Source organism: Saimiri boliviensis, chromosome X (assembly GCF_048565385.1).
Source record: "Saimiri boliviensis isolate mSaiBol1 chromosome X, mSaiBol1.pri, whole genome shotgun sequence".
Classification (NCBI taxonomy): domain Eukaryota; kingdom Metazoa; phylum Chordata; class Mammalia; order Primates; family Cebidae; genus Saimiri; species Saimiri boliviensis.
In genome coordinates, this window is record NC_133470.1 from 131,593,144 (window position 1) to 131,608,821 (window position 15,678).

The following is a 15,678-nucleotide window of genomic DNA, read 5'->3' on the forward strand; positions in this document are numbered from 1 at the left end:
ATATTCATTAGTAATTGGATGTGAAATACCCTCAGGTAGGGGATGTAACCTTGGGGAGGCTTTCTTCAGCTTAGGAAATTCTTGAAAAGGGCTGACATCTGAGGATTGTGTATTTGCTGCACTCCTAGCAATTAAAATAATACATTTTTTATTCCTGAAGAGGGATCAGGGCAGCAGATGGTAGAATCCAACACGAGCATGGTACCATTTTTTTACAGTAAAGTCGGTTGGTGACTAATATTGAGAACAGTTTTATTTTTAAAACAGCTAATGAGATTTAAATTTTAAAACACTTATTGCTTTATAAATAATATTTATTTAAAATGTTAAGTTATGCTTTCCAAGTATGTAGATGTAAATACGTGATCCTACATTTATACTTTTGCTCCAGGTCCCTCAAATACTATTGACCAGGCCTGCCTAGCCTGAATCCATCCTTTTCCTTGTTGGTAAATTATGCATAAAATTCCATTTATTTTAAAAATATCATAAATAGAGATGAGTAAAAAGCAAATGAAATCACCCATCAATCTAACACTCACAGAAAATTATTAACATTCTCAGAGTATGAGGCAAGATAATTTAGATACATACTTTTTCTTCATTAAATGTATGGCATATGCTTTTATAGCCTATTTTTCCCACCTAAGATTATATGCTGAATTTCTAATGTAAATACAGGTAGATGTCCATTAACATTTTCAATAGCTGTATAATATTTAAATGTGTAGACATAATAATTTGTTTAGCCGACTGTATCTTGAGATACTTGGGTCATTTACAACTTTTCACCCTTCAAAACAGTTTGAAGATGGACAGCTTTCTACAAGCCAATTATGTGATTATTTCCTAAAGATACATTTCTATAAGTGGAATTAACAGGTCAAAGGATGTGCATATATTCCAATGGACCTTGTGCCAGTGTATACTCTCACCAGCAGATTAAGAGCACTCCTCCCCCCACACCCTCACCCTCACTGTTGGGTGGAAGAGAGGTAGATCTTCTATGTGTATCCCAACAGCACTCTCCATGGTTTCATAAAGGGCCCACCTTAACTAACCTTATAAAGGAAATCTGATACAAGCACTAAAACTTATTCTTTCTTCTAGTATACTTTCCTCTTATTTCAAAGGAGTAACTGTTCACTTACATGGATACCAGAATTGGCCAAGAGGACATTTTTCTGTCAAATGCCCCCAGGACCCTAAAATAAAATTGGTCCTCTCTGTGTGTCTCTAGAATACATCTCAGCACTTATTGATTCAAAGGGCCTCTCACTTCCATCCTCGCCTTACCTTTCCCATGGCCACCAGTAAAATTTCATGCCTTTATTATCTCACGCCTGGACTAACTTATGGTAGCTTCCTGTTTTACCAGTCTCCACATGCTGCACATAAATCTACCATGTTGTTTTCCTTTCATCTTGTCTATCCTCTGGTCACAAAAGACCTTGATGTCTCACAGGAGTGGATGGGGTAATATTCAGACACCCCAGTTTAGCAGTTAGCAATGTTCCACGAACAGGACTCACCTCTACTGCCTGACTCTCTCTCTCTCTCATCACTACTCTCCCTACACTTTGCACTCCAGGCAGGCCAGCACTTCTCTCTGGAAAGGATTCCCATCTCCACGCCTTTCTTCCCATCACTCCTCCCACCTTGAGTGCCCTTCTGACCCTTTCATATCATTGAAGCCCAGCTTACCTAAGAGTCCCCCTCCTTCGTAAAACTTCCCTGAGCACTGTTGCCTGCAGCAGTTTCTGCCACCTCTAAACACTGATAGGAGGCATCTGGCCATGATTGGAAGCTCCCAGTTTTATTATTATCTTTTTGTTTCCATATATCTTGCCTTTCCAAACAGATCATAAACTCAAGGACAAGGACAATGTCTTTTTTCTGCTGCTTAAAACACACAACTTTATTGATGACATAAAAATAAAATCTTAAATGTATAAACAAAAGTCCACACAAAGGACCAAAGGTTATCTTACTCATGAAGAATCCGTTCAGTTTCTGCTCATGAAGCATACTAAAAATATCTCAATCCAGACAAGATAAAAATCAACATATGTATTTTCAGTACAAGTTTGAGTTCATTTGGTGTTCACAAAATGGTCCAGCTATAGACCATCATAGGTAACATCAGTTTCGAAGTTATAATGCAGTTTACAATGTGCATTACTTCCAGAGTGCAAAACCAAAATATTACTCAAATTTGTTTGGGAACATACAGCCAATCAGAGTTTACTTATTAATAGCTCAACTCTCTCTTTTACCTCAGGGTCATTGCATTCTGCTGCTAAGGCTCGAAGTTTCTTGGCACATGCTTTAGGTCGTTGGAATAGGAAATAAAGGGAATTTTCACTGAACTTGTCCTGGGTAAATGCTTTTGCTCTTCTTTTAAAATGGTAATTTATATTTTCAAATAGTGAAAGAGCATTAAGAATGTTCTCTTTTGTCTCCTTCTTGCTAAAAATGTTAATCAGTGATGTCGGTGCATTGGCAATGAGCAAGTCTTTTGTCATAGATGGATTTTTAGAGAAATTCAAAAGCATTCCCAAAACATGGTCTTTAGTTTCTCCACTTCCCACAGTTAACAAACGAAGAAATTCTGAAATATAATTTGTAACCATGTGCTGATATTCACTGGTAATAGTTAAATGCCTTATCAATCTTAGACCAGCCAACTGCACATTTGAATTCAAGGGATAGGTGACAGTGTCTTCACATACTTGGTTTAAGTAAGTTTTAACCTGCCTATGGTTTTCAGCAGCCACTGAGATATTATTCAGTGCATTTAAAGCCTTCTGCCTAACACTGGGGTAGGGGTTATTGAGCAAGCTTTCAATAACTGAGATTCCACCTACATTACGGACAACTTCACGGGAATAAGGATAATCAGCACTGTTATATAAAGCATTATTGGCTATTTCATGAACAGAAGGATCTTCAGTCATCTCAATCATGCAAATGAGTTTTTCAAAGTCTTGTGGATCCATATTAGCTTCACGTTTACAGTGGCAAGACCAGGACCGAGTTTTTTCCCCAGTCTTGGTTTGCTTTTTGGACTCATCTTCAACGGGGAAGCTGGCCTCACTGTGGTGTGGAAACTTAGTTTCCGACCAGATCATGGTTCCATCCCATAACCCCATTCCTGCCCCGGGGACCATGGACGGATATGTGCCTCTTGACTCAGGTGACTTATTGCCTTTACCCTTAGGTGCAGATTTGTCCTCACTTGTGTTTTCATTACCGTCACAGAACCAAGACTCTATATCAACTCCACCCGCAGCCTCAAACTTATCCTTGATCCTGGTGTTATCCCCAGCTCCAGACTCAAAATTGACATCTTTCTCACTCTTAGATCTGAACTTATTACTGTTCTCACTCTCAGCCCAAAATAAAGACCTTAAACTGATCTCCTCAATATCGGGGCTGGACTCTCTACTTAGATCATCCTCATCCACATCCTGAGCCAAGGTCCAGGACTCTACACCAACCTCTTCCCTAGCCCCAAGCCTAGACTCTATAGTGGTTATCTCTCCATCCCAGGACCAAGCCCCAGCCCCAGCCTCAGCCCCAAGCCTAGACTCTATAGTGGTTGCAGCTCCATCCCAGAACCAAGCCCCAGCCCCAGCCTCAGCCCCAGCCCCAGCCCCAGCCCCAGCTCCAGCCCCATACCTAGACTCTATAGTGGCTGCATCTCTATCCCAGGACCAAGCTCCAGCCTCAGCCTCAGCTCCAAGCCTAGACTCTATAGTAGTTGCATCTCCATCCCAGGACCAAGCCCCAGCCCCAGCCTCAGCCCCAAGCCTAGACTCTATAGTGGTTGCAGCTCCATCCCAGGACCAAGCCCCAGCCCCAGCCTCAGCTCCAAGCCTAGACTCTATAGTGGTTGCCTCTCCATTCCAGGACCAAGCCCCAGCCCCAGCCCCAGCCTCAGCCCCAGCACCAGCCCCAGCCTCAGCCCCAGCCCCAGCCCTATTCCCAGCCTCAGCCCCAAGCCTACACTCTATAGTGGTTGCATCCTCATCCCAGGACCAAGCCCCAGCCCCAGCCTCAGCTCCAAGTGTAGACTCTATAGTAGTTGCATCTCCATCCCAGGACCAAGCTCCAGCCCCAGCCTCAGCCCCAAGCCTAGACTCTATAGTGGTTGCATCTCCATCCCAGGACCAAGCCCCAGCCCCAGCCCCAGTCCCAGCCTCAGCCCCAGCCCCAGACTCAGCCTCAGTCCCAGCCCCAACCTCAGCCCCAGCCCCAGCCCCAGCCTCAGCCCCAAGCCTAGATTCTATAGTGGTTGCATCTCCATCCCAGGACCAAGCCCCAGCCCCAGCCCCAGCCTCAGCCTCAGCCCCAGCTCCAGCCTCAGGCCCAGCCCCAGCCTCAGACCCATCCCTAGCCCCAGCCTCAGCCCCAAGCCTAGACCCTATAGTGGTTGCATCTCCATCCCAGGACCAAGCCCCAGCCCCAGCCTCAGCCCCAGCCTCAGCCCCAGCCTCAGCCCTAGACACAGACCCAGACCCAGACCCAGACCCAGACCCAGCCTCAGCCCCAGCCCCAGCCCCAGTCTCAGCCCCAAGCCTAGACTCTATGGTGGTTGCATCTCCATCCCAGGACCAAGCCCCAGCCCCAGCCTCAGCCCCAACCTCAGCCCCAGCTCCAGCTCCAGCCCCAGCCCCTGCCCCAGCCCGAGACCCAGCCTCAGCCCCAGACACAGACCCAGACCCAGACCCAACCTCAGCCCCAGTCTCGGCCCCAAGCCTAGACTCTATAGTGGTTGCATCACCATCCCAGGACCAAGCCCCAGACCCAGCCTCAGCCCCAGCTCCAGACCCAGCCCCTGCCCCAGACCCAGACCCAGCCTCAGCCCCAGACACAGACCCAGACCCAGACCCAACCTCAGCCCCAGTCTCAGCCCCAAGCCTAGACTCTATAGTGATTGCATCTCCATCCCAGGACCAAGCCCCAGCCCCAGCCTCAGCCCCAACTCCAGCCCCAGCCCCAGCTCCAGCCCCAGCCCCAGCCTCAGACCCAGAGCCAGACCCAGACCCAGACCCAGACCCAGACCCAGACCCAGTCTCAGCCCCAAGCCTAGACTCTATAGTGGTTGTATCTCCATCCCAGGACCAAGCCACAGCCCCAGCCTCAGACCCAGACCCAGCCCCAGTCCCAGCCCCAGCCTCAGACCCAACCCCAGCCCCAGCCTCAGCCCCAAGCCTAGACTCTATAGTGGTTGCATCTCCATCCCAGGACCAAGCCACAGCCCTAGCCTCAGACCCAGCCCCAGACCCAGCCCCAGACCCAGCCCCAGCCCCAGCCTCAGACCCAATCCTAGACTCTATAGTGGTTGCATCTCCATCCCAGGACCAAGCCCCAGCCCCAGCCTCAGACCCAGCCCCAGCCTCAGTCCCAGCCCCAGCCTCAGACCCAGCCCCAGCCCCAGTCCCAGCCCCAGCCTCAGTCCCAGTCCCAGCCCCAGCCTCAGTCCCAGCCCCAGTCCCAGCCCCAGCCCCAGCCTCAGCCCCAGCCCCAGCCCCAGCCTCAGCCCCAGCCCCAGCCTCAGCCCCAAGCCTAGACTCTATAGTGGTTGCATCTCTATTCCAGGACCAAGCCCCAGCCCCAGCCTCAGACCTAGACCCAGACCCAGACCCACCCTCAGACCCACCCTCAGACTCAGCCTCAGCCCTAGCCCCAGCCTCAGACTCAGCCCCAGCCTCAGACTCAGCCCTAGCCCCAGCCCCAGCCCCAGTCCCAACCCCAGCCTCAGCCCCAGCCCCAGCCCCAGCCCTAGCCCCAGCCTCAGCCCCAGCCTCAGCCCCCACACTGGAGCCCATATAAGCCACCTCCTCAGATCTAATCCAGGAGCCACTACTAGCCTTGTTCTCAGCCTCAATCCTAGAACAAATGATGGCCTCTTCCCCAGCCCCTGATCTGGATTCAGTAGTGGCCTCATCCTTATCATCAGGCCTGGACACAATGACCTTTTCCTCTGTCCAGCACCAAGACCCTATAACAGCCTCAGCCCCAGGCCCAAACCAGAATCCTTCATTGGCCTCTACCTCAACACTGACCTGGAACCTTCCACTGGCCTGGTCCTCAGATCTAGCCCAGGATCCTCCACTGGCCTGGTCCTCAGATCCCATCTTAGACCCTTCAGTGGCCTCATTCCCAGACCTAGATCCAGCCCAAGATTCTCCACTGGCTTGGCTCCCAGCACCAGCCCAGGAGCCTCCTCCACAAGCCTGGTTCTCAAATTCAGGCTTGGAACAATCACCAGCCTGATCCCCAGGCCCAATCCAGGACCTTCCATTGGACTGATTCCCAGTGCCAGCCCAGGATCCACCACTGGACTGGTCTGCAGGCCCTGGCCTAGATCCTCCAAGGACCTGGCCACCAGCCATACCCCAGGAACCTCTTCCACTGGACTGATCCTCAGACCCTGGCCTGGAGCCTCCACCAGCCTGGTCCCCAGCACCAGGCCAGAACACTCCTCCAATGGCCTGATCTTCAAATCCAGGTTTGGAACAACCACCAGCCTGATCCACGGCCCTAACTCCAGTCCAGGAGCTTCCACTGACCTGACTCCCAGTGCTATCCCAGGACACAGCACTGGACTGGTTTGTGGGCCCTGGCCTTGACCCTCCAACGTCCTGGCCACTAGCTGCACCCCAAGACCCTCCATTCATCTGGCTCCCAGGGCAAACACAGAACCACCCACTGGCCTGATCACCAGTGCCAGCCCAGGAATCTCCACTAGACTGGTCCCTGGGCCCCAGCCTAGGATCTCCAACAGCCTGGTCCCCAGCATTAGCCCAGGACCCTCCGCCACTGGCCTGATCCTCAAATATAGGCTTTGGCCCACCACTAGCCAGATGCCCAGCCCCAGTCCAGGACCCTCCATTGGCCTGGTCCACAACCCCAACCAAGAATCCTCCACTGATTTGATCCCCAGAGTTAGCCCATGACCTTCCACTGCACTGGTCTTCAGGCCCCAACTTGGACCCTCCACCAGCCTGGCCACCAGCCTGGCCACCAGCCCCAGCCCACAACCCTTTTTCAGTGGTCTGATTTTCAAATCTAGGCTTGGACCCACCACCAGAATGATCAAGTGTCCCAACCCAGGACCCACCACTGGTCTGATCTACATGGCCCAGCCTAGACCCTCCACTGGCTTGGTCTGCAGTGTCAGGCCAAGACCTTCCACTGGACTGTTCCTCAGGCCCCAACCTTGACCCTCCACTAGCCTGGCCACCAGCCCCAGCCCAGGACCCTTCTCCACTGGCTTGATCCTCAAATCTAGGCTTGGACCCACCACCAGATTGATCGCTAATCCCAGCCCAGGACCCTCCACTGGCCTGATCCACAACCCCAGCCCAGTATGAAACACTACTCATATTCCCAGCCCCAACTACAGCCCAAGACCCTCCACTGGCTTGGTTCTCAGCCCCAGTCCAGGACCCTCCAATGGCCTGTTCCCCAACCCAGGACACCCCACTGGCCTGTCCCCCGGGCCAGGACACCCCACTGGCCTGTCCCCCAGGCCAGGACCCATCACTGGCCTGACCCACAGCCCAAATTTCTCCAAAGGCCTGATTCCCAGTGACAACCCAAGCCCCCCCACTGGCCTGGTTCTCAGCCACAGTCCAAGCCCCTCCACTGGCCTTGTCCCCAGCCCAGGTCCCCTCACTAGTCTGACCCCCCACCCAGAGCCCTCCACTGGCCTGCTCCCCAGCTCTAACCCAGGTCCCAATACTAACCTCATTCTCAGCCCTGGCCCCAGCCCAGGACTTAACACTGGCCTCATCACAAGCCACAGCCCAAGAGCTAATAATCCCAGCCTTATCACTAGCCCCACTCCAGGACCCAGTACTGGCTTCATTCTCATCATCAGCCCAGGTCACACCATTTTCCCAGTCTCCATCCATGGTCTGAAACCTAAATTTGATCCACCGCTCAGCAGCAATCCAATCTTCAACACCAATCCCATTCCAGTAGTAGTCATGGATGTCAGGCTGAGTCTTTCTGCAGGCTTGAGCACCTGACCCACCCTCATTCTCAGAAATGGGCACGGCCTCAGCCTCAGGCTTTGCATAGACCTCATCTTCTGCTGTCGCTTCTGCCTCAGAACTAGGCATAGCCTTGTCCCTTGCCGTAGGCAAGGTCTCACCCTGGGAACCGGCGACAATCTGAGGCTGGGCAGAGTCCCTTGTGCCTGCCCCAGTCCCTGCTTTAGGCACAGCTTTGGTATTGCCCTTGACCTTATTCCTGGCACCAAGCAAGGTCTCACACTGAGTATTAGCCACAGCTTGGGGCTGGCCAGAGCCCACTGTATCTGCCCCAGCCTCTGCCTTAGGCACAGCACTGGAATTGCCCCTGACCTTATTTTTGGCCCCAGGCAAGACCTTACCATGAGAACTGGCCACAACCTGGACAGAGCCCATTATGCCTGACCCAGCCTCTGCCTTAGAAATAGCATTGGAATTGCCCTTAACCTTATTCCTGGCACCAGAAAACGTCTCATGCTGGGAGTTGGCCACAACCTGAGGCTGGACAGAGCCCGTTTTATCTTCTCTGGCCCCTGCTTTAGACACAACATTGGGATTGCCCTTGACCTTATTCTTGGCACCAGGCAAGACTTCACCCTGGGAATTGGCCACAGCTTGAGGCTGGGCAGAGCCTGTTGTATCCATCCCAGCCCCTGCCTTAGACACAGTGTTCCAATTTCCCCTGACCTTATTCTTGGCACCAGGTAAGGTCTCACCCTGGGAATTAGCCACAGCCTGGGACTGGACAGAGCCTGTTGCACCCATCCCAGCCTCTGCCTTAGACAGAGCATGAAGATTGGCCTTAACCTTATTTTTGGCACTAGGCAAGACCTCATCCTGGGAAGTAGCCACAGCCTGTGGCTGGGCAGAGTCCATTATATATGGCGCAGCCCCTGAACTAGGCATGGTAGTGGGATTGCCTCTGACCTTATTCTTGGCACCAGGCAAGACCTCACTCTGGGAATTGGCCACAATCTGAGGCTGGGCAGAGCCCATTGTATCTGTCCCAGCCCCCGCCTTAGACACAGCATTGGAATTGACCTTGGCCTTATTCTTGGAATCAAACAAGGCCTCACCCTTAGAACTGGCCACAATCTGAAGCTGAGCAGTGCCCATTGCACCTGCCCCAACCTCTGCCTTAAGCACAGCATTGGGATTATCCTTTACTTTAGTCTTGGTACCAAGCAAGGCGTCACCCTGGAAACTGACCACTGCCTGAAGCTGGGCAGAGTCTGTTGTACCTTCCCCAGCCCCCATCTTAGGCACAGCATGGGGATTGCCCTTGGCTTTATTCTTGGCAGCAGGCAAGCCCTCACCCTGGGGATTGGCCACAACCAGGGACTGACCATAGGCCTTCTGGTCTGCCTTAGTTCCGGCTTTAGAAATGGCATTAAGATTGCCCCTACCATCAACCCTGGAATCAGGCAAGGCCTCAGCTGGGGTCTTGACCCCAGCCTGAGGCTGTGCACAGGTTTTCATGTCCATCCCAGCCCCTGCCTTGCACTTGGCTTTGGCTTTGGCCCTAGACTTACCTCTAGCATTAGGTAAGGCTTCACCCTGGCTCTGGGCCATACACTGAGCCTTCATATCCATCCCAGATCCTTCCTTGGGCATGCTATTGACATTGCCCTTGACCTTAATTCTGCCATCAGACAAGGTATTAGCCTGAACAATGGCCACAAGCTGAGGCTGTGTACAGGACAACATGTCTGCTCCATCCCCCATCTTAGCCATAACACTGGGATTGCCTCTGCTCTTATCTCTGGCATTAGGCAAGGCCTCAACCTGGGAATTGGCCCTCAAGTTTGTCCTGGTCCCTGCTTTAGTCACGGCATTGGGATTGCCTCTCTCCTTAACCTTGGCATCAGACATGGCCTCAGCATGAGGACCGGCAATAGCTTGAGGCTGAGCAGCAGCTCTCATGTCAGCTCCAGTTATTGCCTTAGATATGACATTGGTATTTCCCCTGCCATCAGCCCTGGAACCAGACGTCACCTCAGCCTGTTTCTTGGCCACAGTCTGAGGTTGTATACAAGTTCTCACATCTGCCCCTGCCCCCACCTTACACATGGCACTGGTGTTACCCCCAGCATCAACCTTTGCCCCTGGAATGGCCTCAATCTGGGTTTTGGCAACAATCTGAGGCTGAGAAGAAGCCCTCGTGTCTGCCCCAGACTCTTCCCGGGACATGGTTTTCCAGTTCCCCATGTCCTCAATCCTAGCACCAGGCATGTCGTCACCCTGGATCTTGGCCACAGCCTGAGACTGTGCACAGGACTTCATGTCCACTCCAGCCACCTCCCTGGACATGCCATTGGGATTTCCCCTAGCATCAACTGTGGAACCAGGTCTGGCCTCAGACTGAGTCTTAGCCACACTCACAGTCTCTTCCAGAGCTCTTGTCTTGGTTTCATCCACAATTCCAGTCTTGTTCGTGGCCCCCATCTTGGCCACTTCCCCAGGTACTGCCAAGGTCTCGCTCTGTGGAACCATTACTCTGTGCATCTCTGCCTCTTTTTCAGCCAATATGTGAGTTTCAGCTTTAGTCTGAGTCATTGCTTCTCTCTTGGCCTCTGTCTTGGCAACCGATGCCCAAGCTTTAGCCTTGGTCTGTGTCACTGCTTCTTTCTTAACTATTTTGCCAGCCTCAGCATCAGTTTGGGTCACTGCTTCTTTCATGGCCACTTCCCTGGCTTTGGCCTTGGCCTCAGTCAGAGTCACTGCCTCTGTCATGACCAGTGATCCAGCCACCACTTTGGACTCAGATTGAGTCTCTGCCTCTGCCCCAATCATTGCCTTGGCCTGAGAGTTGGCTTTGTGTCTGGCTATAGCAGTGGCCTTGGTCTCTACTTCAGCCCCAGGCCCACCTCCTGCTCCAGTTTCTGCTTCAATCTCAGCCTGGGATTTAGTCTCAATCTCTGCTTCACCTATGGCCAAGGTCTGGTTCTGTACCTCAACCACAGTTTCCATCTTAACTGTGGATTCATTTCTGGCATGTGTTCTCACACTCTGGGCTCTTCCTTTGGTTAATTTGTAAATATAGTAGCAGGTGCCAGCCCAGATCACCAGTCCTGCAGTCACCCAGCCCACTTCCTGAATGCGGCCCATGTAATCACCCTTGCTGAAGGCACAAACAAGGTATGGTAGAGCGTACTCGGGCTGCCGTAAAGAGAGTGGTAGTTGTGGATGTAGGCCTGTGAGGGTGCTGGTCTTCAGCCACTCAAAGGCCACTACAGCTGCCACTGGAGGTGGACCTAGAAGTGGAGGAAGGAAATAGACTAAAATTTCTCTTCTGATTTTGTTGCATTATACAGATAGATACACAGAGGAACAGAAAAAGGTAGAATCATGTGCTTGGTGAAAGAGAGGATGATTAGCAGACTCTCCATTCCTCTTATTTCATCTTCTCTCCACCTTCCCCAATGCCCAGTGATTTTCTTCCAAGGTACATCTATACACATATCCATACATCAAAGGAACAGTGGGAAAGATGGAAGGAGGTCTGACAATAAATGGGAGCAACTGAGAAGCCCCAGATTTTGATTTCTACTGGACCTACTCCAGTCACCAGTCTATAGGGACCCAACCTAATACCAACCTGTAATGATCCGAGGTAATTCCTTCCTCTCCTCTTGCTTCTCTTGGCAATACACCCTGAAGTAGATACATAAATTCATGAGATCTTTGGATCTAGAGACAGACAGACAGATGGGGGGACAGATTGGAGTCGAGAGTTTGTTATTGATAGGACAGGCATATTATTAGCAAACTACCTTTCTACACTTCTCAGTCCACCCCAATCCCCAAGATGCTGTCACACTCTTTACCCTGTACAAGAGTTAAGGCGAAGGTATGGAGTAAGTGACAGGAATGGTAAAAAAAAAAGATGGCTGGAAAAGAAGAGGCTGAGGATCCTCCTAACTGGTCACTGGTCTTTGTTATTAGCAAACTACCTTTCTACACTTCTCAGTCCAGCCCAATCCCCAAAATGCTGTCACACTCTTTACCCTGTACAAGAGTTAAGGCGAAGGTATGGAGTAAGTGACAGGAATGGTAGAAAAAAAAAAAGATGGCTGGAAAAGAAGAGGCTGAGGATCCTCCTAACTGGTCACTGGTTCTTACTGGATGCAAACTGGTCTCCATCAACCCACCCTAGAGGTCTACCCAGGCAGTCCCCAAATTCTTACCAGTCTATACTGATCAGGAGCAATCTCCTCTTTGTTTCTTTGCTTCCAGTGATCTCAAGTCCTGCAATAGACATGCAGGCAGATCTATGGACAAGTAAACAAAGAGTAGGTAATGGAAATTGAGTCCCTGGTAGAACAGACAAGTACCCTGACTTATGACCCCAATGTCTGCCTCACCAGAGCCCAGATTCAATATACTAATGTGTATCATCTCATGGTCCCCACGTAAACAAAGAGTAGGTAATGGAAATTGAGTCCCTGGTAGAACAGGCAAGTACCCTGACTTATGACCCCAATGTCTGCCTCACCAGAGCCCAGATTCAATATACTAATGTGTATCATCTCATGGTCCCCACGTCAAGTCTTCTCCCAGTCATACTCCAGCCCACCGTTACCCCAGTATTCCTATCATTTCCTGCACTGAAATTCACAGGAGGCATGGCAGCTCTGCAGCAATCGAGCACTCCACTGAGACCCTCTTAAATCTCAGTCACCTTGTATTCCCATCTTCTCTTGTCATCCCGAGACTGCCCCTGCTTCACACCAACCTCCATGTTTCTAGGTTGGTCTCCTCCTTCTTCCCTTGCTTCCAGTGGTAGACGGCCTTACTGCAGGCCTATGGGAAGACCTTGGAACAGATGGAGAAAAAGAAGACAGTGGATGTTAAGTACTTGTGACACTTTACCGTCTAAAACATGGGTCCCTGTACCTGCCTATCTGGATTTAGAGACCCATTTGCTGGCAGAAAAAGGCCTGGAGCTTCCCCAGCACTGAAATGAAAAGGATGGAAAAGGGAGGCAGGAAAAGTAAAAGGCAACAGACAGAGGCTCTTTTATTTTTTATTGATTTATTTTGAGACAGGGTCCCACTCTGTTACCCAGGCTGGTGTGCAGTGGCACGATCTTGGCTTGCCTCAGTCTCGACCTCCCAGGCTCAAAAGATCCTCCCACCTCAGCCTCCCAAGTAGCAGGGACTACAGACTGTGCCACCATGCCCAGCTAATTTTTTAATTGTATGTAGAGACAAGGTCTCGCTATGTTGCCCAGGCTGGTCTCGGACACCTGAGGTCAAGCAATCCTCCTGCCTGGGCGTCTCAATGTGCTGGGATTACAGGCAAGAGCCATCAGGCCCAGCAAGGCAAATCATTTTAAAACCACCTGTAGGTTTCTAGGGATTTCCCCAAAAACCCACCATTTCCTTCACCAAGATGGTCGGGTAAGTAGAGGGATCTGGAAGACTGGAGGATGGCAGGAGAGATGGGAGGCCCGAGAATCACAACCTACTACTGTCCACATCCCTTTCTACCTATCTCTAGGAGTCTCCAGCAGAAGAGAAAAGCGAAACGGGAAGTCTTTTGCTTCTACAAAATCACCATCCCTCCCTGCCAAAGGCTATAAGTAATATTCTTTGATACAATGTATATTTTTTTCCAATATTATCTGAAATGCAAATGAAAGCATCCATAGACAAGTTTACTGTCTTTATTGGTCTTCAACACACAATTTACAAGTCCTAAGCTTGGTAAGTATAATGCAGTTTAAGGAAAGTCCCCAAGCTAGCCCCGCCCCACATCCCAATCAGACAGCCGCGCCTAAGTTCCTGTCATAGAATTTATATAGAACTCCAACAGTTTAAACAGTGCCTGTACTCACACTAACCTCCTTGACCAGTGCGATTTCCTCCTCTCCTTCTTCCTTTCTCCTCGCCGCAAATACTGCCACACCGAACTACTGTCCGACAGGAGAGAGTAAAGCCACTCAGTGTTGTTCTAGCACCCAGGACATAGATCTCAAAGCCCGCCTCTCCAGGTTCAGGAACCTGGTTATCAAACGTTCCTCCCCACAGTCTGAAACACCACCCCTACCAACCCCGCCGTCCAGTCTCTAAGGCCCACCATTTTCTCTGCAAACGCCACCGTGGCGCATCCCTTCCACTAAATTGAGCAGGAACAGAGCGGACATGTGTGGCCAGTGATTACAGCGAATGGGCATCTCAATCTCTGTATTTCCCTCTGGCGGCGACAATATCCCCTCAAATCAAAGCCCATGGTTTGCCTGCACAGAGGTAGGCGGGGGCAGGGGGGCTCGCGAGAATCAGAGGCAAAGGCTCCTCGAACTTGAGGCACCATAGACCACCGCCCCCGCAAGCCCCGTAACCTCTGCCGGGATCGGTGAGCCTCTGCCGGCCTGGCCAGGGCTCGCGGGCCCCGAGGCCCTTACCTGCTCTGCTTTCCTCGGGCCCGATGCCAGCCCGCCGAGCGCAGGGCAGCGGGGAGCTGGTAGCCAGAAGCGAGTGACGACTGCACCGAAGGCTGCGTCTTTCTGCAGCTCCGGGTCACGTGAGGGCCGCGCGTCACCACCGAGCTCGCCCTCCTCCCCACCACCACCCACCACCCCTCAAGGGCCGGCGGCCAGTCTCTAGGAACCCTCCTCCCCCACTCCGCCCGCACAGACATCCCCCTTCTCCGGTCTGTGCGCCGTGCCCCAGTGAGCACGCCCTTGTCACTCATCTCAGTTCTCTCCAATCTGAGGGCCCACAAGTGGCATCAGCGCCTTGCGGTTGGAGTTTACCCACCTTCACTTACCGGAGAGGCTCTGCATCCCCCTACCCACTCCTATACCTTGGCTGTGGCCTTTTCTGCTTTTTCTTTGAGGAATCCTTTCTTTCTCTCTTAGGCTGTAAGACCAGCACTCCACACGCTCCCCCTACATGACCTGCCCTCTCTAAATATAATGCCTGCACCAAATGGCCTGTGGAAGGGGTTATCAAGAAGGAAAGCAAAAAGTGCAAATAGAGCTTTAACTTTCTTTTTGGTGTTCCTTTTTTTTCTTTTACTAATTTTGTCATCGGAAAAATACAGTATAGCCATTTTCACTTGGCACAAAAAAAAATCAGGGTATAAAAATAACAACAAAAAAACCTCATTCATTGGTTTACATTATTTTGCACCACATTTAAAAAATGTTTTCTAGTTACTGTAAACTATTTCACTGCTTTCAAAACAGACCAGTAATTCTTGACATTTTAAATACAAAACTGTCCTAAACAAAACCAGGACGTTTTCAATATGATCTATAAATTAACCTTTGGAAAGACATTTCGTATTCTAATCTTGACAATTTTACACAAGTGATTTGTAACTTTTGAGGTTCTGGCTGAACTTAGCATCTTTTTTCAGGTGTCTGAGACCTTCTTCAGAGAAGACTCCTAGAGGATTTATTTAAGACCCAACTCCTGATGAACCTAGTGCTTTACTAGTGACTTCCCAAATTAACCTGTTTTCCATTTGAGGGGCTTTATTTGGATTTTACATAAGTATGTAATCAGATCAGCCTCACCACACCCATGGAAAGACCAACTGCTGGTGCATGGATGGAAAGCAGGCTTAACAGGTGGAATTTTCATTCCCTCATGACACTGTTGAGATCTCGCTGCAAAAGTTAGTC

The 15,678-nt window shown here is 50.9% G+C and overlaps 2 protein-coding genes across 10 annotated transcripts in view; both read right to left on the reverse strand.

Annotated features, from left to right (window-relative positions):
• Positions 1 to 10,512, reverse strand: part of ARMCX1 (armadillo repeat containing X-linked 1) — a 47,235-nt gene extending 36,723 nt beyond the window's left edge. For all 7 annotated transcript variants that reach the window (XM_074392205.1, XM_074392211.1, XM_074392209.1 and 4 more), the window contains exon 1: positions 10,428 to 10,512. The gene's annotated coding sequence lies outside the window, so the exon portion shown is untranslated. The remainder of the gene's footprint in view (positions 1 to 10,427) is intronic.
• ARMCX4 (armadillo repeat containing X-linked 4) lies at positions 995 to 14,584 on the reverse strand. 3 transcript variants are annotated; one of them, XM_074392201.1, is made up of 6 exons: positions 14,452 to 14,584; positions 13,891 to 13,962; positions 12,781 to 12,860; positions 12,233 to 12,293; positions 11,644 to 11,735; positions 995 to 11,299 (listed from the first exon to the last, which is right to left on the reverse strand). In XM_074392201.1, exons 5-6 carry the CDS (start codon positions 11,720 to 11,722, stop codon positions 2,238 to 2,240), a joined length of 9,141 nt encoding a protein of 3,046 aa, XP_074248302.1. In that variant the 5' UTR covers positions 11,723 to 11,735; positions 12,233 to 12,293; positions 12,781 to 12,860; positions 13,891 to 13,962; positions 14,452 to 14,584; the 3' UTR covers positions 995 to 2,237. The 3 variants fall into 3 exon arrangements, with proteins under 3 accessions (XP_074248302.1, XP_074248301.1, XP_074248300.1); XM_074392200.1 differs by having other exon boundaries at positions 12,233 to 12,316; XM_074392199.1 differs by having other exon boundaries at positions 11,644 to 11,699; positions 12,233 to 12,316; positions 12,727 to 12,860.
• Positions 14,585 to 15,678: the final 1,094 nt, after the last annotated feature.